Source organism: Antechinus flavipes, chromosome 1 (genome assembly GCF_016432865.1).
Source record: "Antechinus flavipes isolate AdamAnt ecotype Samford, QLD, Australia chromosome 1, AdamAnt_v2, whole genome shotgun sequence".
NCBI lineage: Eukaryota > Metazoa > Chordata > Mammalia > Dasyuromorphia > Dasyuridae > Antechinus > Antechinus flavipes.
The window spans coordinates 726276846-726298349 of NC_067398.1; the positions used below are offsets into that span (position 1 = coordinate 726276846).

The following is a 21504-nucleotide window of genomic DNA, read 5'->3' on the forward strand; positions in this document are numbered from 1 at the left end:
AGTTTCTGACAGTTCCCATTTTCCCAGCAATTTTTGTCAGAAAGTGAGCTCTTTCTCCAGAGGTTAGAGTTGGGAGGCGGCTCCAGTCCTCGATGGCTTCAGGCCTTGCTTACTGCAGCGCGTGTAGCTAATCTGCTGCACTGAGCGCCCTCTGTCTCGGTCAGTACCATGGAGTCTTGATGACCGCAGGTTAGAGTTTTAGGTTTGTCACTTCTGAGCCACCCTCCTTTATGTTTTTCCATTAATTCCCTTGATCTTCTTGCCCTTTTGTTCTTCCAGACGAATTTTGTTACTTATTCTCGTTCCACAAAATGGTTTGGGCAGCTTGGTTGGGACGGCCCCGAAGGAGCCCAGTGTGGGCAGGATTGTCCGTTTCCTTGCATGAGCCCGGCCTGGCCGTGAACGGCTGACACTTTTCCAACCGCTGGGGCCTGACCGGATTCGCGCTCTCAGAGCTCTCGGGGTTGGCAGGCGGATGCCCAAGCGCTTCCCTTTGTCCACAGGGACTTCGCTCGGGCCTTCCCCTCCCTCAGAGGGGCTCGGGTGGGTTTTTGCCACAGTGCCCCCGGCGCGTTTCCGGAGCCTTTTCCGGGTCTCTCGGCGTCTCATCCGCGGGGAGGAAGGTCTCTGCCGGTTTTCTCCCCTTGTTGCCCGATTCCTTCTGGTGCTTTTTCTTTCTTTACGGCCAGAGCGCGCGTCCCTGGCACGGCGCCGAAGGCCGCGGCGTTCTCACTGGGTCCGGCTCCTCTCCGCCACTCTCTGGTGCTCCCACGGGCCTTGGAGCCACATAGGGGGCGGGGCCCTCAAGGCCGATGGGCCCCGATGGCTTCTCCATGGTCCTCGGATCCCAGAACCTCCCGCGGCCGGTCGCGCTCAGAAGCGGCTCCCTCCCTCCCCCCTCCTCCAGGGCCCTCCTGGGAGGGGACAGACGCGACACCTTTGACTCCCTCTCTGCCCGCGGCCCCTCCCCCCTCACCACAGCTCTGCCCGTCCCAGCCGAGCTCTCCCGGGTCCGCCACGGCGGGGGCGCCCTCCGGCCCCTGTGGGTGAGCCCCCGGCCCTGAGTTCTGGGACTCCCGGATCCTCGGCCGCTGCCCCGAGGCCGGGCCCGCCGCGTGGTCGCGACCCCTCCCGGAACCCCCCGGTCCCCCCCCGGCTCCGCTCCTTGTCGCCGTCTGTGGGGCCGAGAGCCTCTGTCCTCGGGGCCGTGGGGCCTGATCGCAGCTGGGGGCTTGGGGTTCGAGACTTGGGGGCCCCCTGCAGTCGGGGGGAGGGCCACACAGAGAGCGGGGCTCACACCCAGGCCCGAGGGGACGGCGGAGGCCGGGCCCTGTCCCAGCCTCCTCTCTACCCCACCCAGGCGGCCCAGAGGGCAAAGTCTGGCCAGACACACCCTGGGCTGGGGCTCGCCTCCGGGTGCTCGTGCCAGGGGCAGTCTCGGGGTGTCGGGCCCACAGAGACCTTGGGCAGGGAGGCGGGCATGGTGCCCGTGCTGAGGGGGCTGAAGGACTCTCCCCTGGCCTGGCACCAGGTGCGTTCCGGGGGGAGGCAGGGGAGGAGGAGGCCCAGGTCGGGGGAGGGGAGGCTCCGTTACTCCTGCCAGTGTCACAGTCCAGGGCTGGGCCATCGGACCGAGTGTCCCCAGGATTCTGCCCCCCCACAGGCGTCTCATTCCTGTCCGGAGGAGGTTCAGCCTCAGCCCTGGCTCTCATCCCTGGGGAGGGACCCCTGGGGGGGGCAGCGGCCGGCTTTGAGCTGGGGGGGGCGGGACTTTCCCAGGCCTGGGGCAGCAGCCAGTCACCTCGGGCCCCGGGGGGGAGGGCAGCGGCCGGCTCCGGCCCAGCCCCAGCAGGGAGCCGGCCCCAGGGCTGCCCTCCCCCTGACCGGCCCCCCTGGAGATTATGACCCGACCCCCACCCACCCCCACGGCCCCCTGTCGGCCCCGCCTCGGCCTCCGGCCGCTCCGGGAAGGGGAGGACGCGACTGCCGGGCTCTCTCAGGCGTCCGAGGGGCCCCCAGCTGCCTGCGGGAGGCTCTGAGAGTGAGTCCTCCAGCCTCCAGCTGGGGGCATGTAGTAGGTGCTCAGGGAGCACCAGGAGAGGCTCCCTGCCGAACGGCTCGCTCCCCCAGAGTCTCCGGCCCTTCGTCCCGGGGGGCCCCGGGCGCGCCCTGAGCTCGCCCGCCTCCTTGCCCGCAGACACGGCGTTCGGGACCCCGCCGGGCTACGCCTATGACGCGGACCACGCGGAGGAACAGAGGCGCCAGCAGGACCGGATGCCCTTCATCGACGACTCGCCCTCCTCCTCGCCGCGCCTCGGGGGCCAGAGCAGGGTCGGCCGCGACGCGCTGACCTCGGGCACGGTGAGTGCTGGCGGCGGGGGGCGGGGCGCGCTCCGTGGGAGGGGAAGGAGCATTTATGAGACACCGACTGTGTGCCCCCAAAAGCCCAAAAAGCAACTCTGGGAGGAGGGTGCCCCCTTTATGCTGGGAAAGTGAGGCAGGCGGCAGTGAAGGGCCTGGCCCAGGTCAGTCAGTGGGGGGGGGGGGGCTGCTGGAGGCAGACGGGGGGGAGGGGGGATGCTGGGGAACGACTGGGATGACTGGCAGGACTTGAGTGGGAACGGGGGCAGCACCGCCCCCCCCCCAGAACCTATTTCTGGAGGCAGAAGGGGGGGAAGGGAGTTGGGAGAGATCAGGAGCTGGAAGGGGGCTTGAATGTTAGTCTCCGGCCACTGGGCCGAGGTCGGTGTGAGGAGCAGAAAAGCCTCGGGAGCTTCCCCGGCGCTGGGCCCCGGGCGGAGCACTCACGGCCCAGGAGCACCAAGGGTTGGGATGCCTCCCACTTCCCAGCTCGTGACTTCACTTCCATCAGCCTTGGTTTTCTCATCTGTGAGATGGGAGTCACCGCAGCATTGCCCTCCCAAGGCAATCGTAAGGGTCGCTCAAGGGGGCAGAAAACGCGCCGTCCTCCTGTCGCCCCCTCCTGGGGGGGCGGCCTTTGGCGGGAAACATTTCCGGGGGTTGGCGCCCCACGCGGCCCCATCCCCGGCAGGCTCTCTGTCCCGGGGGGCTCCCACAGCTGACCGCCCGCCCCGGCCGGGCCCAACTTCTCTCCCCGCAGAGCGAGCTGGATGTGGAGAAGGGCCTGGAGATGAGAAGATGGGTCCTGTCCGCCATCTTGGACAGTGAAAAAACCTACCTGGGCCACCTGGAGGCCCTGCTGCTGGTAGACTGGCTGGGGGCTGGTGGGGCGGGCCGCGCCAGGAGGGGAGGGGGCGGGGGGGGGGCGGCGGGGCCGGGCCCAGACGCTCCCGCCCCGGCTCACTCAGCGCCGGCCCCGCAGCCCATGAAGCCCCTCAAGGCCGCAGCCACCACGTCCCAGCCGGTGCTGACGGGCCAGCAGATCGAGACCATCTTCTTCAACGTCCCGGAGCTCTACGAGATCCACAAGGAGTTCTACGACGGGCTGGGCCCCCGTGTGGAGCGCTGGAGCCAGCAGCAGCAGGTCGGGGACCTCTTCCAGAAGCTGGTGAGTGAGTGTGCCCCCGGCCGGGGCCCTCCCCTCATGTCCTTCTGACCCTGAAGCTTCTCTCTCCTTCTCTCTCTCTCCCTGTCTCTCTCTCTGTCTCTGTCTCTCTGTCTCTGTCTCTATCTCTCTCTCTCTCTCTGTCTCTCTCCCTCTGTTTCTGTCTCTCTGTCTGTCTCTGTCTCTGTTTATCTCTCTGTCTCTGTCTCTCTCTGTCTCTGTCTCTGTGTCTCTCTGTCTGTTTCTGTCTTTCTCTCTGTCTCTGTTTATCTCTCTGTCTCTCTCTCTGTTTCTGTCTCTCTCCCTGTCTCTGTTTATCTCTCTGTCTCTGTCTCCGTCTCTGTCTCTCTCTCTCTCTGTCTCTGTCTCTGTTTCTCTCTGTCTCTGTTTCTGTCTCTCTCCCTGTCTCTGTTTATCTCTCTGTCTCTGTCTCTCTCTGTCTCTCTGTCTCTGTCTCTCTGTCTCTCTCTCTCTGTCTCTGTCTCTGTCTCTCTCTGCCTACTTCGGGGGCCCAGGGGACGACATGGGCCGAGGCGGTGACCTCGGAGGGCCCGGAGCCGCTGACCACCGAGTGCTGGGGCTCAGGCTCAGAGCCCGGCCGTCCTCCAGGCACGTGCCACTCTTGGGGAGTCTCTGTCACCCGCCATGAGGGCCGTCTGTCTGAGCCTGCCGGCCCCCGGCCCCGCCCTTGCCGGGCTCTTTCCCTCGGGCTGCCCTGGGACCTCCCCCTTGGGCCGGGGCCGCGGCCAGCCTGACCGGGCTCTCTCCCCCAGGCCAGCCAGCTCGGGGTGTACCGGGCCTTCGTGGACAACTACGAGGCGGCCATCGAGATGGCGGACCGGTGCTGCCAGGCCAACGCCCAGTTTGCCGAGATCTCGGAGGTAGCGGTCTGCAGGGGTGGGCCTGCGGGCGCCGGTCAGCCCCGCCCCCTGGGCCCTGGCTGGGGGCCCCCTCCCCGGCCCCTGCCAGGCCCGCCGCGGACTTTGGCCGTTTCCTTTGCAGAACCTGCGAGCCCGAAGCATGAAGGACTCCAAAGATCCGACGACCAAAAATTCTTTGGAAAGTGAGGCTCCGCTACCCGGGGGAAGGGGAGGGGAGAGGGAGGGGAAGGGGGGGCAGGGCTTCCTTCTCCTTGGAGGGGCGCCCAGGGCCTTCGAACCTGAGCCTTGTCCAGGCTGAGCATGAGCCCAGGGCCGGCCTGTCCCCCCCAGGGCCCCACGGAGCCTTCTGCCCCTCTCAGAGGGTCCCAACTGCCCAGAAACCCTTGGTCGGGGCCCTTAGGACTCCCTTGCCCCCTGTTGGGGCCCTAAGAACTCCCTTCCCTGCCCCCCATTGGGGCCCGAGGTGGGGAGCGGCCTGACGTCCTCCCCTCTGTCCTCAGCTCTGCTTTACAAGCCCGTGGACCGCGTGACCCGCAGTACCCTGGTCCTTCACGTGAGTCCGCGGGAACGCGTGAGCGTGTGAGTGAGTGTGTGCACGTGTGTGAGCACTAACAGGTCCGGGGCCCAGGCCCGGGCATGGGGGGGAGGGGGGCCGTGGGCGTGGGCGGCTGCGCCCGGGGGATGGCGCGTTCTTCCCCCCCACACACACTGGCTGTGCCAGCCACTGCTGGGTCACCTTAGAGAGGGAGTGCCCCGCCCAGGAGGCTGGCACCGGGGGGCACTGCGCCCACCTTCCCCCTTTCTGACCCCTCTTGAGCCTTGGCGTGATGCAGAAGCATCACTGCCGCCTTCTCTCCTCGGGGGCAGGACTTGCTGAAGCACACGCCTCCCAGCCACCCGGACCACCCCCTGCTGCAGGACGCCCTGAGGATCTCCCAGAACTTTCTGTCCAGCATCAACGAAGAGATCACGCCCCGGAGGCAGTCCATGACAGTCAAGAAGGGCGAGGTGAGTGAGCGCGAGCGCCCCTGCCAGGAAGCACAGAGGAAGCGTGTGAGTGAGCAAGCGAGTGAGTGAAGTGTATGGGTGTACAAGTGAGAAAGTGAGTGTGCAATTGTACACGTGTATGAGTAAGGGAGGGAGGAAATAAGTGTGCAAGTGTACGTGTGCATGAGGAAGGGAGTGAGGGAGAAAGTGAGTGTGCAAGTGCACATGTGCATGAGGAAGTGAGAAAGTGAGTAAGGAAGTGTATAAGTGGACAAGTGGATGAGGAAGTGAACAAGTGAGGAAATAAGTGTGTCAGTGCTCATGTGCATGAGGAAGTGAGCGAGTGAGCGAGTAAGGAAGTGTATAAGGGGACATGTGGATGAGGAAGTGATTAAGTGAGGAAATAAGTGTGCAAGTGCTCATGTGCATGAGGATGTGAGAAAGTGAGGAAATGTGTAAGTGAGAAAATGAGTGTGAAGAAGTAAATGTGCAAGTGAGGAAATAAGTGTACAATTCTACATGTGCATGAGGAAGTGTGTGTGTGTGTGAGGAAGGGAGTGAGTAAGGAAGTAAGTGTGAAAGTGCACATGTGCGTGAGGAAGTGAGCAAGTGAGGAAGTAAATGTGCAAGTGCACATGTGCATGAGGAAGTGTGCGAGTGAGGAAATAAGTGTGCAATTGTACATGTGCATGAGGAAGCAAGTGAGGAAATAAGTGTGCAAGTACACATGTACATGAGGAAGCAAGCGAGCAAACGAGTGAACAAGTGAACGAGCGAGCGAGCAAACATGGGGGAGGAAGGTAGCTTGTGAGCAAGCATGTTAGTAAGGAAGGAAGAGCTCGAGTCCTTTGGGGAGTCCAGGGTGATGGCAAGGGCTGGCGTTTCCCACCTCCCTGGCAGAGCCCCACCTTACTTGGGGAAGGGCGTCCTGGTGATTTGCGCCCGAGGCTCAATCTGCCTCCTCACCCTGCCTTGCTGATTGGCGAGAGAGGGAGGAGGAGGAGGGAAGAGGTTTGGGGAGCCATAGGGAGTGCCGGGAGGGCCATCTGCCTGGGCGATGGTCCTCCCCAGGCGTTGTACCCGAGACTGAACTTTGCCAGGATAACAAGCGCTCAGAGAGTCGGCGGCCGCTTGGCCATCCCTTAACCTGAAGTGGGAATTCCTTCTGCACGATCCCCAACCCCTCTTGAATACCTTCCTTCCTGGGGAGCTCACTATCTACTGAGGGAGCTACCCTAGTATTTGGTGGGCCAGGCCCGTCCCCAGGGAGTCGGCGTTCCCCGGGGAGTCATGCCCCGCTTACAGAAAGGTCAGCACGAGGTGCAGACAAAACTGACAATGAGTTCCGGAGCGGGGAGCGGTGAGGCAAGGAGGGCATCCGGGGGGGGGGGGGGGTCCAGCCGTTGCAGAGGCACGCAGGCAGGAGATGCAGCACGCAGTCCAGTTTAGCTGGCGCGTTGCCTGTGGGCTCTGAGGGAGCGTCGGTCTGGCCAGAAACGGCCGTGGGGGCACGGGGTCGTCGGCCAGAGGGGATAGGGTCCGGGGCCGGCGCTGGACGTGGCCAGGGGGCCGCCGCTTCCTTGCGCGGGCGGCCCTGGGATGTGGTGGGAGCCATAGATTTAGAGTCCCATCTCAGTGGGCCTCCGGGGACAGGGAGCAAAGTGGCTTAACTGGGGGAGGAGTCTGCCAGTCCTGGGACTGGGGCACAGCGGCAGCTCCTGCAGCCTCCCCACGGGTCCCCACCCTGGGCCAAGTGATAGCAGTGGGTCGCAGTCAGGGATGCCCGTGGGTGAATGCAGCTCACCCCCTAAGCCCCCAGTTTCCTGGCCCCAACGGCCATCCCTTGTGAGCCATCTGAAGCCCCTAGCCTGGGCCCCGGTTCTGGGGATCCTTGTGTCCTGGGCCCAGAAACGCCTTTCAGAGCAGTGGCAGGGAGTTCTAATGGATGGCATCGGGCATCGGGCAGAGAGCCGGGATGCGGCCGGCTTCGGGTTCTTGCTCTGTTGGCCCGCCTCTGGCAGTCCTACCTCAGGCAGCAAGCACAGGCTTTGGGGTCCTCTGGCAGTCCTACCTCAGGCAGCAAGCACAGGCTTCGGGGTCCTCTGGCGGTCCTACCTCAGGCAGCAAGCACAGGCTTCGGGGTCCTCTGGCGGTCCTACCTCAGGCAGCAAGCACAGGCTTCGGGGTCCTCTGGCGGTCCTACCTCAGGCAGCAAGCACAGGCTTCGGGGTCCTCTGGCAGTCCTACCTCAGGCAGCAAGCACAGGCTTCGGAGGCCTGGTTGTGCTTGAGCAGGGGGGCAGCAGCTGCCCCCCACAATGGCCACTCCCCCGGGTGTAAACACTGCAGAGCGGGGATCTGAGCCACGAGGGGCTGGGGGGTCCTTCAGGTCCATTCCCTGTGGTTCCCCTTCCTTCCTTGATGTCCAAAGCTGCCCGTCCTCATTTTCCCAGCTCTGTGCCAGCTCTGGGTGAAGTCCCAGGCTGGTCCTCTGGCCTGGGACCCAGTGCCCCCTCTTCTCTGCCTCTTAGAATCCCGGCATCCTTCAAGGTTCAGCTTATATGCCAGCTCTGATGAGCAGCCCTCTTTGCCGTGGTTACTGCCCCCTTCCCCCTTCTTCTCAGATCATGACCTTTCCCCTTCCGGAGAAGGGGAGCTTCCCGAGGGCAGCCATCACATGCCATGGTATCTTGCATGTGTGTGTGAGGGGGCGGGTCCCGGACATGGGCGTGGCCACCTGGTGGCATAAGTGCCCCGGACAGTCTGCGGGGGTAGCGTGCGTGCAGGGTATGGATGTGTGGTGGCAGTGGGCTCTGCCAGATCGCTCTCCCAGCTCCAGGCATGGGCCCCCCCCCCCAGGTGGGGGAGGGGGGAGGGTCGGCCCGACGAGGCAGTGGTGGCCCCCCCCCAGTGACGTTTGCTCCCCGGGACAGCATCGGCAGCTCCTGAAGGACAGCTTCATGGTGGAGCTGGTGGAGGGTGCCCGCAAGCTCCGGCATGTCTTTCTCTTCACGGACCTCTTCCTGTGTGCCAAGCTCAAGAAGCAGCTAGGAGGGTGAGCTCCCAGTGCTCCCAACCTGGCCCGGCCCCCTGTGCCCCAGGCTCTGCCCCCTAGCCAGGCTCTGCCCCCCTCCCCTCAGTTCTGTGACATCAGGGGCTAGTTCTAGGCTCCAGGCTCCTCCTGGGGGGAAGGATGGGATGGGTGCTGCCCCTCCCCCAGTGCTACAGTGCCCAGACTTTTTTAGGTCTCATGGGGGTGGGCCAAGGCAGGGCCCCCTTCCCTGGGCTCGGGGGATCCAGAGCAGATCGTTCACTTTGCCTTCTTTACATCTGGGGAAACCGAGGTCTATGAAATCCCCCATGCCTGGGACCCGCCCCAAGCCCACCCCCCGCATCTCCCACTCCTAGGAAGAACCAGCAATACGACTGCAAGTGGTACATCCCGCTCACAGACCTGAGCTTCCAGACCCTGGACGAGGCCGAGGCGGCGCCCACCATCCCCCTGGTGCCCGACGAGGAGCTAGATGCCATGAAGATCAAGATCTCCCAGCTCAAGAGTGACATTCAGCGGGAAAAGGTCAGAGCCATCTCAGGGGGTGGTGTGAGCAGGGAAGGGGCCACGGAGTCTCCCTCTCACCTCCTGAGGATCCCACCCTAAGTCCCCTTCACAAAACTGGTGAAGTGGGCTGTCAGGGGCAGGGGGACTCAGGGGCAGGGACCTCTGGCGAGAAGGGCTTGCCCCTTGCCAGGCCTCCTGGACTCTGGAGCCTTTGGAGCCCAAATGTGCACCTGGGCATCGGTCCCTAGTTGGATGCCGGGGTGCCCAGGGAAGGCCCCGTTTCCCCCCCTCCCCCTACTGCCCCTGGCCTCCTGACCTGGCTCTCTCCTGGCAGAGGGCAAACAAAGGCAGCAAGGCCATCGAGAGGCTTAAGAAGAAGCTCTCGGAGCAAGAGTCTCTGCTACTGCTCATGTCGCCCAGCATGGCCTTCAGGGTCCACAACCGCCACGGCAAGGTGGGCGCGGGGAGTGGGCAGGGACTCATGCTGCCAGGAAGAGCCTGGTGGGGGGGTGGACATGGGGGGGGGACACTGGAAGGAGGGGACACCAGAGGGGGGAACACTGGAGGTGGGCGGGGGGGCCGGCCAGAATGGCCTTGGGGTGCCCATCTGTGGAGCGGGGCAGCGAGTCATGGCCGGCTCTGTGTGTCCCTTCCAGAGCTACACGTTCCTCATCTCATCCGACTATGAGCGCGCGGAGTGGAGGGAGAACGTCCGAGAGCAGCAGAAGAAGTGTGAGTGGCTCTGGAGGGCCGGGGGTCCCGCAGCCGGGCTGAGAAAGCCTCCGGGCCTGCCCACCGTGCACCGCTCCGGTCCTTCTTACTCTGGCCCCTTCCTGCGCCATTCCCTGCGCTCTGGCTCTCCAGGGCCCAGGGCCCCCCTGTGCTGCCTTCAGGCTTCTCTCCTTCCAGGCCTCCTCCTGCTCTGCTGGGAAGGAGCCGGGGCGGGGACACTGCGTGGAGCCGAGAGGAGTCTATGGCTCTCAGGAGGCCCCAGGGCCCCAGAGCCCAGAGACGTGGTCACGCCCAGTGGGTTTGGGGGCCCAGACTTCCCAGGTTCTCCCCTCCCCCGCCTGCCCCTGGGGCCTCCCCACGCTGGCTCTGCCCCCCTAACCCTCCTGTTGTTGGCAGGTTTCAAGAGCTTCTCTCTCACCTCCCTGGAGATCCAGATGCTGACCAACTCCTGTGTCAAGCTGCAGACCGTCCATCACATCCCCCTGACCATCAACAAGGAAGGTGGGCCAGCCCCCCTCCCCGCTCCCTCCCCTTCCCCACCTTCCTCTCCATCTCCCTCCTCCCTCTCCTTTCCCCTCCCTTTCTCCCCCTCCCCTCCATCTCTCCTTCCCTTTCCCCTTCCTCTCCCCGTCCCTGCCCCCCTCTTCAGCTCTGATCCTCCCCCTCTCTCCCAGATGATGAATCCACCGGACTCTACGGCTTTCTGAACGTCATCGTCCATTCGGCCACAGGATTCAAACAGAGCTCGAGTGAGTGGCCCCGGCCTGCGAGCGGCTCCGTGCCCCCTTTTCCGTGGCCCAGGCGTGGGTGGGACGAAAGCGAGGGGGTCCGTGGCCCCGTGACTGGGCGTGTGCTCCAGGTGCAGGGTGGGGAGCCTGTGCAGAGGCTGGGCACTGGGCCGGGCGGCTGCCCTCGAACCCGGAGGCAGGAAATCCAATGGGGAGGGGAGGAGGGGGCTGGGCAAGGAGGGCTCGGGCAGCAAATGGAGGGTTCCGTGTCTGCTCCTGGAGGCCGGGGGACGCCTCGGGGATAACGAGGAGTGGGAACCCTGGAGGGAGCCGAGCTGAGGGAGCTGAGGCAGACAATACCATAGTCCAGGTGGGAGGGAATGAGGCTCTGGGGAAGTGGAGGTGCCCTGTCCCTGTGAGACCTCGGGAGTGCTCCGGGGGGGGGGGCCAGGATACCTGGAGCCCCCCTGTCCCTGTGAGACCTTGGGAGTGCTCCGGGGGTGGGGGCAGGATACCTGGAGCCTCCCTGTCCCTGTGAGACCTCGGGAGTGCTCCGGGGGGGAGGGGGTCAGGATAAAACAGGCCCGCAGGTGCTCTGCCAGCTGGGGGGGAAGGGCCAGCCCGGGGGCCGCCGGGTCGGCTCCTTGGAGGCCGGCCTGAGAGGTAGTGAGCTTCCCGTGCCCTGAGGTATCCGAGCCTCCCCCCTCCCCCCAGATCTCTACTGCACCCTGGAGGTCGACTCCTTCGGCTACTTCGTGAACAAAGCCAAGACGCGGGTCTACAGGGACACGGCCGAGCCCAACTGGAATGAGGTGAGGAGGGAGGGGGAGGGGCACAGGAGGAGAGTAGCTTCTTCTGGAAATGACTTCTCCCCGAGGGACAGTTTGCTGGAAGTGGCCTGGGAGGGGCGCCCCACGGCCCCCTTGTGGCCTCTGCCCGCCCTGTTCCCTCGCTGCTCCCGTTCCCGCCGTCTGGAGCCGGGCGGGGGTGACGTTGCCCCCCCTCCCCACGGCAGGAATTCGAGATCGAGCTGGAGGGCTCGCAGACCCTGCGGCTCCTGTGCTATGAGAAATGCTACCACAAGACCAGGCTCAGCAGGGAAGACGGCGAGACTACGGACCGCATGATGGGCAAGGGGCAGATGCAGGTGAACCTCTCCCCCCCACCCCCCTGACACTCCCCCCTGGGCGGGACAGTGCCGCGGTGCCCTCGGGCACAGAGCCCCCCTCCCCCTCCGTGGGCTGCGCTCCTCCCTCCCCCTCCGCGGGCCGTGCTCCTCCCTCCCCCTCCGCAGGCCGTGCTCCTCCTCCCTCCTCCGTGGGCCCCGCTGCGCGCTTCCCTCCCCCTCCGCGGGCCGCGCTCCTCCCTCCCCCTCCGTGGGCCGCCTTCCTCTCCCCCACTGGGCTGCTCTTCTGAGACGCGGTGCTCTTGAAAGCCTGGACTGGGCTCCCACGTGTCCATGGCGGTCCTCCCTCTCCCAGTCCCTCAGCCACGTCCACTGCAATTGTCCTCCCGCGCTCTGGGCCTCTCGAGGGCCTGGGCGCCGGCTCCCTGTCTCCCTCGGGCTGCCCTCATATTTCTCTCTAGGGCCTTCGGGCCACGTCTCCCCGGCCTCCGGGCATTTTTCTGCGCCGCCGTCCTTGGCGCACCGAGTGAGCCGCGCGGATCGTCCGGCGACTCGTTCCGTCGGCCCCGTTCATCCTCTTGGTCTCTCCCGTGTGGAGGGGGCGGCCGAACCTCTCTAGAGTTCAGAAGGCCCTGTGAGGGTCTAGGGCTGGAGCCACCCAGGGTTTCATCTTGCCCTTGCAATGGGCAGTGGGTCCCACCCGTCGAGAAGGAGGGCGGGCAGCTGACACTTGTTTGTTGTGAGGGGCCGGCGGTGAGCGACAGAAGGGCCCCCGATCCGCCCCTCGGGACCTTCACACCAAGGGGTCCGTGCCGCAGAAGGCTTTGGGCTCTAGAACTGTCGCTTTGCTTCCTCACACTTGCTCCATGGAGAGCCTCGAAGGCCTTGCATCTGCCCCTTAACCTCCCGGGGGGGGCTGGTGATGCGCTTGGAAATGTGTCCTCCGGGGGACGAGGAACCCTCGCACCCGGGGCCCGGTTTTTGCCAGCGGGAGCCCCAGCTCCCCTTCTCCTGTGCCGGGAGGGCAGCTCGCCTCCTGCTTTCCCCAGCCCTTCCTCTACGGGCCCGGCCGGCTCTGCGTCCCGCCGGGAGAACACGCCGGTGGCTCCGGGCCTTCCCCAGCTTGGGGCCCTCCTTCCGGCCTTGGGGCTGTCCTGGTTGGATTTCTCTTTCATCTGGTTTCCCCTCCTTGGGGAGGGGTCCCGTCCCTCCCCGGTACCCCCTTTTTCTGGAATTAGGCAGCTGGACATCCCGATTCCGCGTGCCCTTGGCGCATCTCGAGAAGGCCGGCCTCCTCCTCTGGCGGGACGGGAGCAGGAAGGGCCCCTCCTCGGAGACGCCGTTGTGGGGGTGCAGCCAGAGCCCGGCCCTGTGTGGTGGTTGGCGGGGGCCTCCGGCAGCATGGGGGAGTCGGGAGGAGGGGAGGATTTGGGGGCACAGTCGGCCTGGAGCTGAAGCAGGCAGTAGAGCTGCGGGGGGCATGATGACGGAGTGCGGTTGGCAGTCACTGAGGACTAAGGGGGCCTCGGCCAGAGCCGTGAGGGGAGGCGGGCCTGGGAGGACGAGGAAGGCGCTCCCATAGATGGGATTGGGAAGGAGGCCCCGGAAGGCACATGTCCAGGAGAGGCAGGAAGGTCATACATCGGAAGCCCCTGGCGCCCCCCGTGAGAGCCGTCCTCTCCGGCCGCCGGAGCATGAGAAGCAGGAAGCAGGGTGGCCCGATGCAGAGAGTCCCCGCCCCCTAAGTTCTGAGTTCAGGTCGCGCTCTGCCGCCTGCTCAGTGATTTTGGGCAGAGTCATTAACCCCCAGCCTTCCTGGGTGGCTTCCTAGCTCGGTGATGCAAGCACGGTGACTTGTGGGGACAGCGGGGTCGCGAGGGAGCGGAGGGACCCGCCCCCCTTCCTTGCTGATGTCGTTGGGAGGGACCTTATGATGTCTTGAACACATGCAGGAGAGCAGACTCCTGAGGGAAAATAGCGCTGGCACCGGCTGTGACTGGGAATGGGGGGCAGTGCCCCCTGGCACCGGCTGTGACTGGGAATGGGGGGCAGTGCTCCCTGGCACCGGCTGTGACTGGGAATGGGGGCAGTGCCCCCTGGCACCGGGTGTGACTGGGAATGGGGGGCAGTGCTCCCTGGCACTGGCTGTGACCGAGAAGTGGGGGAACCCCAAAGCTGAGCTTCAAGGGAAGCTAGGATTCAGCGGGCAAAATGCCAGGCTGGCTTGGGACCCAGGGCTGCCCATTGGCAGCCGAGCAAGGAGCTTGGGTTCCTCTTGGGAACGGCCAGCTGGGGCTGGCTTTTGGTCTGGGTGCTCTGGGCTGTGCCCCCAAGCTTGCCCCAGAGGAGGCTCACTCACCTCCCAGCAGCCCCCCGCTCCCCCACCCCGGGGCTTCCCGGCAGGGGTCGGTGAATCACCTGCTGCTTGGATAGCAGCCACCGGGGCTGACGCCCTTAGAAACCGGCCTGGGCAGCGGTGTTTGTTGACAGAGGAAGTGCTGGGCCCGGAGGTGGGGGGTCCTCCGGGAGGGAGGAAGCTCCCTCTTTTCCATGAGTGACACTGTTGTTTTGGCGTGAACGGAAGCTCTCCTTACTCAGCCTCCAAAGCAGGGCCAGCGCCAGTTTTCCCGCATCAGGCGCACTTGGGGGACCCTGGGGAAGGGCCGGGGTCTTTGGGAGGCTGACTGCGGGCGCCAGCACGAGACCCTTTGGTGAACCAGCCTGTGTGAGCCCTCTTGGGGGCTGATTAAAGGGGAACGTGAAGAAATATGGGTCACGTGGGGGGCAGGGATGCTGTGGGCAAGGATGTTATGGGCAGGGACGCTGTGGGCAGGGATGCCGTGGGCAGGGCCCCTGGCGTGGCGGGGTTTGGGGCCCTAGACCAGTCTGGTGGGCACCTCCAGGCCACCGGCTGCTCTCTGAAGCGCCAGGGCCTGGCGAGGGTCCTGTGCCAAAACCAAGGCTGTGCCCCCGGGCGCCTTTGCCAGCACTCCGGGGTCATGCTGATTGGGGGGAGGGGATGCCCACCACTGCCCCGCGTCGGCCTCCTTTTCCCCGTTACCTCCCTCCTCCCGGTGACCCTCTGGGACGGCCCCAGGGCTTCCCCCGACCAAGGGCCTCCCTCTGGCCCTCCTCTTCGCCTTCTAGTCCAGAGGCCTGGGGAAGGCTGGGCTATTCGGGGGGGGGGGGCGCCCGGGGGCTCAGACAGGAGGGGCTGGGGCTGCTCGGGCGCATCATGGGGCTGGGGGGGGGCCGGTGTCGGCACCAGGAACATACTTGGTGACTTGCAGTCATCCACCCACATTTATGCAGCGCCTCCTGTATGCGGGCACTGGGCTCAGTGCCGGGCTTACAAAAAGGGCCAGAAGTGGCGTGTTCTACCCTCCCCCTCCCCTCCACGGCCCGATGGGGCAGCAACAGCCAAACAGGCGCGCATGCGATGGGCGTCCGGAGGTCACGGGCAGGGGGCTGGCCCTGGGGGAGCTCCCCGTCTCTGGGGGTCTCCCGGAAGCCTCCCGGCGAGGAGGTGGAGGGGCCGGGGCTGGGGCATCCCGGGCGGGGGTGGGGCTTAAGGCGGCCCCGCGGGGGCACCGGGCTCAGACCCGAGCGCCCCAAGGCCGAGGATGAAGGAGGGGCCCTGCCGGGGCCGGACGCTGTGGGCCCCCCTCCACCACAGAGCGGGCAGGGCCGAGGTGACGTGGGCCTGGGCGGGGGGGCAGCCGGCACGAGACCCCCTCCCGCCTCGGGGCCCGGACGGCCTGTGCGGAGGCTCCCGGGCTGCCGTGTTCCCTGGGCTTCCCTGCCGACCTGGGACCCCGGAGGAGCCTCTGTGCCGGCCCGAGCCCCGAGACCGGGCCGGGGGGGGCCAGCGCTAAGGGCGGCTCTTGTCTTTCAGCTGGACCCCCAGGCCCTCCAGGACAAGGACTGGCAGCGGGCCATCATCGCCATGAACGGTGTAAGTGGGGGGCCGGCGGGGGGGCCGGGCAGGCAGGGCGACCCCTGACCTCCGTCTCCCCGGGCAGATCGAGGTGAAGCTGTCGGTGAAGTTCACCAGCCGGGAGTTCAGCTTGAAGAGGATGCCCTCCCGCAAGCAAACGGGCGTCTTCGGGGTCAAGATCGGGGTGGTCACCAAGTGAGTGGCGGCCCCGCCCGGGGCTCTGGGCCAGGGTCTCCTCCCGACGGGGCCTCAGGGGATCGGGCCCTGACTCCTCCGGGGGCTCCGGCAGGGGGAGGGGCGGACGGCACAGTAGCGAAGGGGCAGCGAGTGGGCGGGGCTGGAGACGGTGCTGGGGCAGGGGAGGGAGCAGGGCGAGCCCGGGGGGAGGGAGGAGGAAAGGGGAGCAGGTTCCGGCTGGGCCTTCCCCGGGGGGCGCAGAGAACCTGGGCTTCAGATCCTGGGGAGTTGCTTAACCTCCCTGTGCCTCAGTTTCCTTAGCTAGTCAGTGGGGGGGGCACCTCACATCTGTCAGGAAGCCTTCAGTGCCAGGAGGGAGCAGAGGTTGAGCACAGGAGGGACCTCCCTGGTCCCTCACAAGTTGTTCAGCAGGGGCAGGAGGGGAGCCCCAGGGGCTCTGGGGTCCGGGGAGGTTTGGGGGGCCGGAGGGGCTTGGCGGTCACCGGACCCTGAGCTCCGCCCCAGGCTGGGGTCCTCCCCCAGAAGAGGGGGCAGGTGCCCCGCCTCCCCGCTCACTCCCCGCGGGCCCTGTCCCCGGCAGGAGGGAGAGGTCCAAGGTGCCGTACATCGTGCGCCAGTGCGTGGAGGAGATCGAGCGCCGCGGCATGGAGGAAGTGGGCATCTACCGCGTGTCGGGGGTGGCCACCGACATCCAGGCCTTGAAGGCCGCCTTCGACGTCAGTGAGTTCTCCCGGGGCTCCGGCGGGGGGAGTCGGCAGGGCCCCCCGGGCCTTCCCCTGAGCCGGCCGGCCCCAGCACGATGGGACAGTTCGGGGGGGGGGGTGGCTCGGGCTGGGGGGAACGAGCGCTGCTGGCGCGGATGGGGGGGCCCGGGGGCGGCCGGGCCTTGGAGGGAGGGGGAGGAGGCGCGTCGCCCCGGGTCAGCCCGGACCCCCCCCATCTGCTCTCAGACAATAAAGACGTGTCCGTGATGATGAGCGAGATGGACGTCAACGCCATCGCGGGGACACTCAAGCTCTACTTCCGGGAGCTGCCCGAGCCCCTCTTCACCGACGAGCTCTACCCCAGCTTTGCCGAGGGCATCGGTACGTCCCTGGGCCAGGCACCTGCCCCACCACTCCCCTGTGCCCCTCACGCCCATCTCCCAGGGCCCTGTGCCCGTCTCCCAGGGGTGCCCATCTCCCAGAACCCGTGCCCGTCTCCCAGGGCCGCCATGAGAGGTGGGAGGGACACCAGGCGCCCCACCCTGCGCGGGGCCCTCACGCCCCCCTCTCCCGGCAGCGCTCTCCGACCCCGTGGCCAAGGAGAGCTGTATGCTGAACCTGCTGCTGTCCCTGCCCGAGCCCAGCCTCCTCACCTTCCTCTTCCTTCTGGACCATCTGAAAAGGTAGCGGCCCAGGGGCTGGGGGAGGGAAGGGCCGGGGGGCTTGGGCTCCTGCCCCTCCTGGGCCCCGGGCCCGCGCTCACCGCCCCTCCCCTCCCCCCCAGGGTGGCCGAAAAGGAGACGGTCAACAAGATGTCGCTCCACAACCTGGCCACGGTCTTCGGCCCCACCCTGCTGAGGCCTTCGGAGAAAGAGAGCAAGGCGCCCCCTGCCCCGAGCCAGCCCCTCACCATGGCGGACAGCTGGTCCCTGGAGGTCATGGCCCAGGTGGGGGGCACACGGAGGAAGGGGGCACATGGAGGGTGGGGGGCGGGGGGCACGCAGGGGCGGGGGGCACACGGAGCAGGGGGCGGGGGGCACGCAGGGGCGGGGGGCACACGGAGCAGGGGGCGGGGGGCACGCAGGGGCCGGGGGGCCTGCTGGCCTGGTGCTGAGAACGGCCACGCCCAGTCCCGGGCTCACCCCCCACAAGTGGACTACCCGCCCTCCCTCTGGTGCTCTCCCACTGGCATCGTGCTCCCACTCTGGGGGCGCTCTGCTGAGGCTGGCCTCTCACCTTCCCCCCCCCCCCCCAGGTCCAGGTGCTGCTCTATTTCCTGCAGCTGGAGACGCTGCCGGCCCCCGACACCAAGAGACAGAGCATCCTTTTTTCCACCGAAGTGTGACCGGGTGCGGCAGGAGTGGGGCCCGGGGGCCCTGAGAGGAGCACGAGGAGCCTCCCTTCCCGTGGCAGGGGGAGCAGAGGCGGCACTAGGCGGGGGCCCCGGGAAGGGCTCGAGAGCAGAGCCGGCGGGCTCCCTGCCCCCGGCCAGGAGGACACCGAGGCTTCTCGGGGAGGCGGCCTGCCCTGAGACCCCCCCGCGCCGCTCCCTCTCCCACCTCCTCGAGCATGGAGGCCCTGCCAGAGGGCCGAGGGCGCGGCCCCCCCCCCACCCCCGGTGCGGCCCCCGGCCTTCTTTAGCCGTCACCGCCACCAGTGGCCCCCACGGCCTCCGCTTGCTGACCGACTTCTCCTTCTCACTTTGTGTCTGAAGAGACTCCGATACTTGAATCTCGAGTCCCCCGACCTCCTCCGCCCTCTCTGGGGCCCCTGCGCTGACGAGGGCCCGGGCGTCCTGGGAGCGAAGTCTTCTCTGGGGGGAGGGGCTCCGGCCTCTCCCTGCTCTCTGAGGTTTGCGGGGGCAGGAAGCTCCTCCTGGGGCCTGGTCCATCTGGGCCTGCACCCGCCTGTGCGGACCTGGGCCAGTATGTCCTGGCCAGGCCCCGTATGTCCTGGCCGGGCCCCATCTGTCCTGGCCGGGCCCCATCTGTCCTGGCCCGGGCCCCATCTGTCCTGGCCGGGCCCCATCTGTCCTGGCCGGGCCCCATCTGTCCGGGCCGGGCCCCATCTGTCCTGGCCGGGCCCCATCTGTCCTGGCCGGGCCCCATCTGTCCGGGCCGGGCCCCATCTGTCCGGGCCGGGCCCTTGGTGGCAGCCCCGGCCTCCTCTGCCCTGGGAACCCCTGCGGTTCGGGCAGGTGAGAAGTTACGGACCTTCCTCCTCCTCTTCCCCCCCCATCTCTGGCGGCTTGTAGACACTGGGGGGGCCCTGCCCGGCCCCCCGTCCCCCTCAGTTCTTATTTATATAGGACGTGGAATGTTGACTATTAAACCACAGATTTTATTGTGCTCCCGCGCCCCTCGCCATCCAGCCGTCCCCGCGCCGCTCGGGAGGTGGGGGCCCCGAGAAAGGGGCTGGGGGTGGGGACCGGGAAAGGCGGCCTCACCGGGCCGTCGCCCAAAGACCCGGCTTTGTGGGTAGCGAGCTCCCGTCTCAGTGTTCAGGCACCTCCCCGTCCCCCAGAAGTGCAGAGAACGTTCCTGGGCAAAGACTGGCCGGGTGACCTCGAGCTCCGCTTCAGCCAGGAGAGGGGGGCTCGGGGCCGGGGTGATCCCAGCTCTGCTTGGGGGGGCTCGGGGCCGGGGTGATCCCAGCTCTGCTTGGGGGGGCTAGAGGCCGGGGTGGTCGCTGGGATTTCTGTGGACGCTTCATCTGCTTGGAGGGAATCTGGGCTTCCTGGAGGCAGGGGGAGGGGAAAGGAGAGTAGATGGGCGCCACAGGGCCCCCCATCTGCACGGGCTTGGTTGACCCCCCCTCCGGGGCTGGGGCACAGAGATCTTAGCGGCTTCTGTGGCCCCCGAGGCAAGCGAGACTGTTCCTGTTCACTGGGAGCCGGGGCAAGACCCCCTCCCCTGGGGGCTCACTGAATAGTTGGGGCGCACGACCCCTGAGCCCCCACCGGTGACTCTGCTAGTCCTAAGTGAGTGCAAGGCCGCAGAGCGGCCTCCATGAAGAGGCTCCACCCACTCTCCGGCCTGGAGGCCGGCCCGGCAGTCTCCGCCTCCCGCGGCTCCTGGCTCCGCCCTCCGGCTCCAAGGGCTTCGGGACAGCCCGGCCTCCAGGGAGCTTGCGTTCCTACTGGGGAGGCCCCGGGGCTGGCCAGAACTGCTGCTGGGGTGGAGTCCCTGCGGACGGGTCCGGTGGGCTCCGGCTCTCAGGGGAGGGGAAGGGGGAGGGGGAGGGTGGGGTCCCGGGACAAATTCGTGCCCCTCATAAACTTCGTCAGCTAGGGGAGGAGGGGGTCCCGGGGACAAGGGGACCCTGTTTCCCCTCACAAAGCTTCCTCGGCGGGAGACGGAGGGGGTCCCCGGGACAAGGGGACCCTGCTTCCCCTCACAAAGCTTCCTCGGCGGGGAGCAAAGGGGGTCCCGGGGACAAGGGGACCCTGCTTCCCCTCACAAAGCTTCCTCGGCGGGGGGCAAAGGGGGTCCCGGGGACAAGGGGACCCTGCTTCCTCTCACAAAGCTTCCTCGGCGGGAGATGGAGGGGGTCCCCGGGACAAGGGTAGCGCGCTTCCCCTCACAAAGCTCCCTGCCTTGAGTGAGCCCGCTCGGCCCGCGTGGTCGCCAGCAGGGGCCGCTTTCTCTCTGCCAAAGCAGCTTTTCTTGAGGGCGGGGATGGGTCGTTTCCTTACCCCATAGTTTCTGGGGTCATATCCACAAAGTTATGGGAGGGGGCGGGGGGAGGCAGAGGCCCTCACACTACTCTTTCCCCTCTGGCTGCTCCTGCATGCCAGCCAAGGTGCGGGGCCCCTTTGTCCCTCTCCTCCCACCGCTCTTGTACGGAGACTCAGTGGAACCCTGGGGGCCCAGGGTGGGAAGGAGGCTGCTCCCTGAAGCCCTCAGGGATTGGCTAGCCTGGGACGGCCCTCCTTCCCCCTCCCCCCTCCCTTCCACGCCTGCTTGGAGAGTTTGAGGAGCAGCCCCCAGCATGTGGAGGTGTGGGGACGGCTCATGACTCTCACACTGAAGCTGGGCCCCCACCAACGCGTTGGGCTTTACTAGCGAGAGCGCGGTGGGCCCGAGGCAGCCTTTACATTGAGTGCCAGGGAGGGGGGGGCCGCCCCGAGCCCCCGCTGCCCGGCGCCCCTCGCACCTTCCTTCCCTTCCTGGGCATCTGCTTGGCCCATCTCTGGGTCACGCCGTTTGTTGCCTCTGGCGGGGGGTGCAGCCCCCAAAGCCGGAGGAAACCTTCCCGAGCCCTCGGGGCTGGCCGCAGGCAGGGTCCGGAGCGGTTCCAGCCCTGGCCCCTCCGCCCAGTCACCATCCCAGCAGCTTGCCCGAGACTCCTCAGCCTGGGGAGGAGGGGCCGGAGCTCGCCTCCGGTTGGGAGCCGCCCAAGGCTTGGCCCTAGGCACTGGCACCCCTGCCAGGCCCGCAGCCTGCGAGGGAGGCTTGCTTCTTCAGCGTTTGTCGGGCAGTCGAAGTGTCCCCTTGTGCCTAGCAGTGTGCTAAGTACTGGGACGGGGAAGCAAATGTCCCCGCTCCTGTGGCTTCCAGGCCAGCAGTCATTTCCAGATGGGCAAAGGCTTCCGGGGAGGGGCCAGGAGTGGGAGGCCAGGCCCGAGGAGGCTGGGAAGAGGATGTGGGGCCCAGGATGGGAGACCCGGAGCAGGGGGACCGAGGGAGGAGAGTGCTGTCCATGACGTCAGGGAGGGGATGCGTGACATGAGAGTGAATTGCATTTCAGGGAGGGCTGGGTGAGGTCAGCTGCCTCAGTTTCTCCTCCAGAGGCATCTGGGTCCAATGGGCAGGAAGCCCATAATTAGAGGGCCCTGGCCTAGAGAAGGGTCCCCCAGAGAGCCAGAAAGGGTAACAGGGTCAGGGCCGGGAGGGGGGTTGGCCCAATGACAATTTTACAAACAGCTAGAACAAATCATGGGCACCCCCAGTGGCCCCTGTCATCACACCCCCGGCAGGAACCTTCCGGAAACAGGCCCAGAAAGGGAAGCGACTTGTCCGGTCTCACATGATGAAGCGCCCGGGCCAAGGCTACCAAATAGCTCTCGGGGTTGGGCAGAGGTCCCTGGGAGCCGTTGCTTCCTTCTGGGCCCCGTCCTAAGGCCGA

The 21504-nt window shown here is 66.6% G+C and overlaps 1 protein-coding gene across 2 annotated transcripts in view; it reads left to right on the forward strand.

Moving 5' to 3' along the window:
* Positions 1–18725, forward strand: part of BCR (BCR activator of RhoGEF and GTPase) — a 37599-nt gene extending 18874 nt beyond the window's left edge. Inside the window, exons 1-23 of one of the 2 annotated variants that reach the window (XM_051973388.1) lie at positions 1438–1531; positions 2198–2361; positions 3122–3226; positions 3344–3529; positions 4300–4407; positions 4529–4589; positions 4908–4960; positions 5275–5415; positions 8327–8448; positions 8802–8970; positions 9287–9406; positions 9609–9684; positions 10081–10185; positions 10359–10433; positions 11127–11224; positions 11428–11559; positions 15434–15493; positions 15561–15670; positions 16254–16393; positions 16624–16758; positions 16955–17060; positions 17162–17324; positions 17633–18725. In XM_051973388.1, coding sequence (XP_051829348.1) covers positions 2275–2361; positions 3122–3226; positions 3344–3529; positions 4300–4407; positions 4529–4589; positions 4908–4960; positions 5275–5415; positions 8327–8448; positions 8802–8970; positions 9287–9406; positions 9609–9684; positions 10081–10185; positions 10359–10433; positions 11127–11224; positions 11428–11559; positions 15434–15493; positions 15561–15670; positions 16254–16393; positions 16624–16758; positions 16955–17060; positions 17162–17324; positions 17633–17722 — 2442 coding nt within the window. In that variant the 5' untranslated portion in view covers positions 1438–1531; positions 2198–2274 and the 3' untranslated portion in view covers positions 17723–18725. Of the gene's footprint in view, positions 1–1437; positions 1532–2197; positions 2362–3121; positions 3227–3343; positions 3530–4299; positions 4408–4528; positions 4590–4907; positions 4961–5274; positions 5416–8326; positions 8449–8801; positions 8971–9286; positions 9407–9608; positions 9685–10080; positions 10186–10358; positions 10434–11126; positions 11225–11427; positions 11560–15433; positions 15494–15560; positions 15671–16253; positions 16394–16623; positions 16759–16954; positions 17061–17161; positions 17325–17632 lie in introns of those variants that run through there. The other variant, XM_051973387.1, reaches the window with a different exon arrangement.
* Positions 18726–21504: the final 2779 nt, after the last annotated feature.